An 8,172-nucleotide genomic window follows, 5' to 3' on the forward strand; every position below is an offset into this window, starting at 1 on the left:
GCCCGGACCACAGACGCCAACACCCCCCGCCCCCCACCACACGCCGCCCGCCCGCCCGCCTGCGCCCCGCACGCTAGCCCAGGACCGAGCGGCGGCGGCAACAGCAGCAGGCTGCAGGCTGCGGCGACTCGCACCGGCGCGCTCTTGGCAGTGCTCGCCATCCCAGGTGATTTGGACTCGCCAGCTCGGCTGGCTCCGGGTCCCCTGTGCCAGCTCCTGCTCGCGCCCCAGGCCCGGGTTCCGGCACCCCCGGGCCCTCCTGCCCTCCCCCGCCTCTCCATCCTCCTTGCTCGCGGGAAGGGAGGTCGCGGTAGCGGCCCGGCGGCAGCGGCGACCGTGGCGACAGCGGCGACAGTGGCGGCGGCGGTGGCGGCAGCGGCAGCGGCGGCGGCGGCGGCGGCGGAGGCTGCGGCGGCGACCGTGGCAGAGGCGGTGGCGGAGGCCTCCGTGGCGGAGGCGGAAGCAGAGGTGGAGGCTGAGGTGGAGGCCGAGGCCTCAGTAGAGGAGGCAGCAGCAGAGGCCACCCTGGGGGAGGCGGAGGCCGCCCGGGCGGCAGCGGCTGTGGCAGTGGCGGAGGCCAGCGCAGCCGAAGCCGCCACCGGAGCGGAGGCTGCGGCCCCCCCCTTGGGGGAGGAAAATGCGGATGAGGATGAGGAGGCCGTGGCCCTCGCCGTGGCCGCCGCGGTCGCCGCCGCGGATGCCGATGCGGAGACCGGCGGGGGCTCTGAGGGGAACCCAGACTTTCCCATGGCCTCGCTGTATGTAGGCGACCTGCACCCTGAGGTGACCGAGGCAATGCTGTATGAGAAGTTCAGTCCAGCCGGGCCCATCCTCTCCATCCGCATTTGCAGGGACAAGATCACCCGCCGCTCATTGGGCTATGCGTACGTCAACTATCAGCAACCGGTGGATGCCAAGCGGGCCCTGGAGACCCTGAACTTTGATGTCATAAAGGGCAGGCCAGTGCGCATCATGTGGTCCCAGAGGGACCCCTCGCTCCGCAAAAGCGGGGTGGGCAACGTCTTCATCAAGAACCTGGGCAAGACCATCGACAACAAGGCGCTGTACAACATCTTCTCGGCGTTTGGCAACATCCTCTCCTGCAAAGTGGCCTGCGATGAAAAGGGGCCCAAGGGCTATGGGTTCGTGCACTTCCAGAAGCAGGAGTCCGCGGAGCGAGCCATCGATGCGATGAATGGCATGTTCCTCAACTACCGCAAAATTTTCGTCGGGAGATTCAAGTCGCATAAAGAACGAGAGGCCGAAAGGGGAGCCTGGGCCAGGCAGTCCACCAGTGCTGACGTCAAGGATTTCGAGGAAGACACCGATGAGGAGGCCACCTTTCGATGAAGACATCCCAGAAGCCACCCAGCCAGCAGAGCCAAACCTTGGCTCCCACCCGGTTTACAACCCCACCCCCAACCCACCAGCAGTGTATTGTATTGGGAGTGCAGGTCTCTCTCTCTCCCTCTTCCTCTCTGTCTCTCCACCCCCTTCTCTAGCTCCTTCTTCTCTTTCTCCTCTCCCTCTCCTTGTACCTCTCCCCGCTCCCTCTCACCCTCTCTCTCCTCCTAGTCCCCTGCTTCCTCCACCTCCCCCACTTTCTACCCTCTCCCTCCTCTTTTCCTGTCCTTCACTTCCTCCTGTCACCCCCACCAAGGGTGTTGTGAATAATCTTACTAATCTGTGCCATTGTGGGTTAAAGGCTGCCTCTTCTCCCTGTGGTTTGGCTTAAAAAAGCATTTTCATTCTCTCTTTGTTTACTGCACAGGTGATACAAATTTTATGGTGGAAACATCAGAAAGGAGCTGGAAATCAGATGAGGGAAAATCAAGAGAGTAATTGATCCCCGTGATCCTACTACCCAGAGAGAACCGCTTTTACCCTTTTGGTGTGCTGTTTTCCAGGCTTTCTTCTCTCCCTCTCTTGCTCTCCCCTCCTCTCCCCCACCCCACCTTTCCTTTTAACACACTGTTATAGAATGGTTCATGTATTTGATGTTTCTTAACCTGCTTTTTCAGCAACTAAAACCAAACAAAAATCAACCCATTGAACTTCTTTCCATGTTATTCAACGGGCTTATGAAACGTCATCTTCAGTGCCTGCACAGTGCTCAGTGTATCCATGGACCTTAACATTTCTGTAATCATTCCCGCATTGTTGGACATTCAGGTGGTGCCTAGTTCTTTCCCTGTGTTTAAAACCAACACTGCGTGTGCTCTGATGAGTGAATCCTTCCTTGTCAAGCCAAATCTTTGCTAGCATCCCGATGATCTCCTTAACCGTGGACTTGCAGGATCCACATACAGACATTGTAAAGACTTTTCCTGTGTGTTGCCAAAAGGCCCTCTCCATAAGCATTTTACCGATTTGCACTCGTGCCAGCCAGCGCAGCTAGTGAAAAGAGTATGCCCATTTCCCCTGCGCAATCTCCTGGTCACTATAATTGTGTGCCTGTGTGTGTGTGTGTGTGTGTGTGTGTGTGTGTCTTGGCCAGCTTGATGGGCTGTAAATGGTATTTCACTGTCCTTGGTTGTTTTGCTGGAATTAAACACTGTTTATGACCCCCTTACCCTGTGCCCACTTCCTGTCCTTTTCCCTGTTGTCAGAAGAATAATTCAGCTTCATGGCAGAAACAAATTAACAGAAGAAAATTAGTGTCAACAGTAATCAGTCCTAATGATTACCCATACATTCCCGAAACATTTTCATCTGTATCTGCCCAGTATTTTTCATGTGATATATATGTGAAATTAATGTATATATTGTTTCAATATCTGCTTTTTCACACATAAATATATATTATAGACATAGATGTATAGATATTCTCAAACTTCCTTTCATGTCATTAAATATTCTTCTAAAATAATTTCCATGGCTGTTTAGTGTTCCAGTGTATGGATGAGCTTGATAGAAGATATACATCTTTACATATATGTATGTGTATATATCCATATTTAGATATAGATACAGGGATATATTTGTTTTAAGTACTTCTTCATTGTTAAAAATTTGGGGTTTTTCAGTTTTTTTCTTGTCCAAACCAAAGCTCCCATGAATATCACAGTGCACAAATCTTGCTTACATTCATAATTATTTCTTGAACAAACATTTTTAAAAGCAGAATTGAAGCGTCAAGGGATGTGGGAGGAAGTTGAATTGAAGGGTCAAAGGATATGAGAGGTTTAAAAGCTTTTTTTCCATCTGGTTCCTTAGTAAGTTACCACCCATGAAGATAGTACCAATTTACTTTCATAAAGTGTAGAAATACAGTGAGTGGACCCGGACATCTGGACAATTTTCTGGACTTGGTACTACAATAATTTCTACACTCTTCTAATATTTTATCAGGGTAATTAGAAATATTTTAAAATTTATCTTAGCAATTATCTTTATACAAACAGTATTTTATCATAATAAAAACATTTAAAAATATTGCTAAGGAAAAAAGTCAAAATCACTCCTAATTCTACCACTTGACAAAAAAAAAAAAAAACCTTTGAAACATTTTAGGCATATATATAAATAATTTCTCCAAAAATTTAATATAGAATGTATGTTTTTCACTGTGGGATATTTTCATCATAACAAGTCTCATCAGCTTTCCAAATTATTAAATATTCTCCTATAATTTTGATTTTACTTAATGTTTTGTTTTATGGATGAGCTATAATTTCTAAACCTAGCCCTTAGATGTATTTTTAAATGGTTTTGACTTTTCCCCAGATTATCTCTATGGGGAACACATTTGTAGCTGAATGTTTGCTGACATCTAGGGATATTTAATTGCCTTATATACTTTGCCGTCTGTTGCCAAATGCTTCTTCCATAAAGTTTATTCCCACCAACAGTGTACAGGAGTGCATATTTCCCTACTCATCTTCTTAAGTTTTTTTAAGTTATAAGAAATTGGTGGGCTTGTGGGGTTTTTAAAAATCATTTCATTTTACAACTGCATTGCTTAAAAAAGATATGCATATTATATCTATACAACAGCCACTTTAAAGAGATTATTTTATATCTTTAAGGGCTTTGCCTATTTGTAAATTTTAAAACAAACATAGAATCATACTGAATATATTATATACTAAATGTATATTCTATACCTTCATACTGAATGCATTCTGTCAAAATTTTATGTTCAGTTTATTGCAAATATATCTAAAATATCTTTTGCTATTCAATATTCTTTCACAACTAGCTGCCATTGTATAAATGGATCAGAATTTTTTAAAAGTGTTTCTTTACTTTGGACTTTAAAGTAGTTTCTAAATTTTCCCCAGAAATCTGAATCTGTGATGAATAATTTTGTAGCAGCATTCTTGTAGTATTATGTACTTAAGATAAATAACTAAATGTGGAATTGAAAAGTAGAGGCCTTTTAATGTTCTTTAACTGTACTATCAAGTAGCCTGTATATACCATTTTATGTTTCCACCAGTAGTTTAGATAATGCCCATTTCTTGCATAAGTTCCTCCTTGGGTATTATAAACTTTATTTTTTGCCAATATAATACTATAAAGCCATACCTCATTTTTTGTTTTGTAATTTAAAACAAATTTTGTTTTGCTTGTTATTCAAATAAGTTTATTTTAAAAAAGAAATCAAATAGCATTAATAGGCCAAATAAAATAAAAATAACTAATTATTCTCCTATTCACATATAACAATTACTAACCTTTTGGTCTATGACACAGATCTATTTAGATAGGTTTCATCTTAATCTTGCCTCTAATTTTGGTGGATTTAGGTGTTTGTTGTTTCTGGTGTTTCCTTATTCAAACCAAAACTGCTAAGAATATTCTGAAGCACAAATCATTGCTTTTATTCAGTATTATTTCTTGAACAAATATTCCTACAAGTAGATTTAGAGTATCACATTGTTTTTATAGTATATATGATTTTAATTTGTATACATTTTAAATTAAATAGGTAATGAAGGTTTATGATGAAATATCAGCAATTTCTGATTACAAGGAAAGGAAATCAAAACTGTCTATAACCCCATCCTTAATGCTGCTTTCAATATTTTGGCTGGATTTTTCCAGGACCAGGAAAATATATATATATATATATATATATATGTTAAAATTGTGGTGGTTCCATGGTGTAGTGGTTATCACATCTGCTTTGCATGCAGAAGGTCCTGGGTCCAAGTCCTAGTGGAACCATGGTGAGGCGATGATGTTTGCCACTGGGGTTGTATTTCTTTAAGTTAAATGTAATTGAAGGAGGAAATCTCATATCTGATCAGGCAATTATTTGGAATTAAAGTAATAAATGACAAATCATTTTACAGATTTTTAGAAGAGTTAATAAATGATAAAGTATAATTCTTCCACGTACCCTAATGTCCACCATCACACACACATGCACACACACACACATATAATTTTATAGAGGTGTAAGTCACATAACATAAAATTAACCATTTTCAAGTGCATAATTCAGTGGCATTTAGTCCATTCACAATGTTGTGCAATCTTCATATCTGTCTAGTTCCAAAGAATTTTCATTCACCCAAAAGAAACCCCGTACCCATGAAGCAGTCAGTCATTGCTGCCTGCTCATAGCCCCTACCAACCACTAATCTTTCTGTCTCTATGGATTTGTATATTTTTTGATATTGAATATAAGTGAAATCATGTGGCCTTTTGTGTCTGGTTTCTTTCACTTAGCATGATTTTTTTTTAAGTCTTATTCATGTTGTATCGTGCATCAATACTTGTTCCTTTTTATGGCTGAATTCCAATGTATAGATATAGCATATTTTGTTTCTTCATTTATTTGTTCATGTGATTTCCGTCTTTTGGCTACTGCAAACAGGGCTACTATGAACACAAGTGTACAAATATATGTTGAGACTCTGCTTTCATTTTTGGGTATATAACTAGAGATGGAAATGCTGGGTCATATGGTGATTCTATGTTTTACTTTTTGAGGAGTGGCCAAACTGTTTTCCACAGTGACCACACCATTTAACATTCCCATTATCAGTGTATGAGGGTTCCAATTTTTCCACATCCCAGGCAACATTTGTTACTTTCTCTTTTAAAAAAAAATTATAGGGCCAGGCGCGGTGGCTCACGCCTGTGATCCTAGCACTCTGGGAGGCTGAGGTGGGCGGATCGTTTGAGCTCAGGAGTTCGAGACCAGCCTGAGCAAGAGCGAGACCCCATCTCTACTAAAAATAGAAAGAAATTATATGGACAGCTAAAAATATATATAGAAAAAATTAGCCGGGCATGGTGGTGCATGCCTGTAGTCCCAACTACTCGGGAGGCTGAGACAGGAGGATCCCTTGAGCTCGGGAGTTTGAGGTTGCTGTGAGCTAGGCTGACACCACGGCACTCACTCTAGCCTGGGCAACAAAGTGAGACTCTGTCTCAAAAAAAAAAAAAAATTATAGTCATCCCAGTAGATGTGAAGTAATACCTCAATGAGGTTATGATTTGCATTTCCTATTGACTAATGATGTTGAAGATCTCTTCATGTGCCTGTGTTAACTATTTATATATCTTCTTTGGAGAAATGTCTATTCAAGCCCTTTGCCCATTTTATTATTCCAGTAGTTTTGTAGTTTTACTCTTTTAGATCTTTGATCCATGTTGAGTTCAATTTTTTTTAATCAGGATATCATGGGGGTACAAACATTTTGGTTACATGTAATGCATTTGCCACGCCCAAGCCAGGGCTACAAGTGTGTCCCTCCCCCATACAGTGCATTCCAATTCCATTAGTTGTGGGTTTACCCCCCGACCCCAATCCCTGATCGGCACCCAATGAGTATTACTACAATGTGAACACCTTAGTGTTGGTCAGTTAGTACCAATTTGATGGCGAGTACATGTGGTGCATGTTTTTCCATCCTTGTAATACCTCACTTTGCAGGATGGGCTCAATCTCTATCCAGGATAACATAAGAGGTGCTAGTTCACCATTGTTTTTTTGTATTTGAGTAGTGTTCCATGGTATACGTATACCACATTTTATTAATCCACTCATGTATTGATGGGCACTTGGGTTGTTTCCACATCTTTGCAGTTGTGAATTATGCTGCCTGAAACATTCAAGTGCAGATGTCTTCATTGTAGAATGTCTTTTTTTCCTTTGGGTAGATGCCTAGTAGTGAGATTGCTGGATCAAACGGTATTTCTCTTTTTAGCTCTTTGAGATATCTCCAAATTACTTTTCACAGAGGTTGTACTAATTTGCAGTCCCACCAGCAGAGTAAGAGTGTTCCAGTCTCTCTACATCCATGCCAGAATTTGTTGTTTTGGGACTTTTTGATAAAGGTCATCCTCATTGGAGTTAGGTGATATCTTAGGAATCCAAGGTGGCTCAACCTTTGGATTCCTTGGTTAAATTTCACTTGGTCATGACTTAAAATCATTGTAATATGCTGCTGGGTTTGGTTTACTAATGTTTTGTTGAAGATTTTGTATCTATATTCACAGGGGATATTGGTTTATAGTTTTTTTTTTTTTCATGACATTTCTGTCTAGCTTGGTGTCAGGTTAATGCTGGCTTCATGAAATGATTTGGAAAGTGTTACATTCTCTTCTATTTTGAAAGAGTTTGAGAATGACTGTTGTTACTTTTTAATGTTTGGTAGAATTTGTCACAGAAAGTATATTGTCATAGAATTGTCTTTTTTGGGAGTTTGGAATTTACTGATTCAACCTCTTTGTTATTTTCTTTCATCTTAAGTCAGTTTTGGTAGTTACCAAATATTCTTTGCAATTCTGTAGTTTGCCATTTTACCATGTTGTTTCCCTTGCTATGTAGAACCTTTTGAGTTTGATGTAGTCCTGTTTCTTTATTTTTGCTTTTGTTGCCTGTGCTTTTAGCATCACATCAATAAAATATTTGCCAAGACCAATATTATGAAAATTTTCTCCTATGTTTTCTTCTAGAAGTTTTACAGATCCAGGTCTTACTTTTAAGTCTTTAATCCATTTTGAGTTGATTTTTTGCATATTTGTGTAACATAAAGATTCAATTTTATTCTTTGCATGTAGATATCCAATTTTCCCAACATCATTTGTTGAAGAGACTATCCTTTTTCCATTGTGTATTCTTGGCACTGTTGTCAAGGGTCAGTTGACCATATATCCATGGATTTATTTCTGGACTGTCTATTCTGTTCCATTAGTCTAATGTTTGTCTTT

The 8,172-nt window shown here is 41.2% G+C and overlaps 1 protein-coding gene and 1 non-coding gene across 2 annotated transcripts; both read left to right on the forward strand.

Moving 5' to 3' along the window:
- Positions 1-678: 678 nt before the first annotated feature.
- On the forward strand, positions 679-1,350 carry LOC138378748 (polyadenylate-binding protein 1-like 2). Its single transcript, XM_069464125.1, has one exon. It carries the CDS (start codon positions 748-750, stop codon positions 1,348-1,350), a length of 603 nt encoding a protein of 200 aa, XP_069320226.1. The 5' UTR covers positions 679-747.
- A 3,749-nt stretch (positions 1,351-5,099) lies between these two features.
- On the forward strand, positions 5,100-5,172 carry TRNAA-UGC (transfer RNA alanine (anticodon UGC)). The gene has a single exon. It is a non-coding gene; the product is annotated as a tRNA-Ala (tRNA).
- Positions 5,173-8,172: the final 3,000 nt, after the last annotated feature.

This window comes from Eulemur rufifrons, chromosome 30 (genome assembly GCF_041146395.1).
Source record: "Eulemur rufifrons isolate Redbay chromosome 30, OSU_ERuf_1, whole genome shotgun sequence".
Classification (NCBI taxonomy): Eukaryota; Metazoa; Chordata; class Mammalia; order Primates; family Lemuridae; genus Eulemur; species Eulemur rufifrons.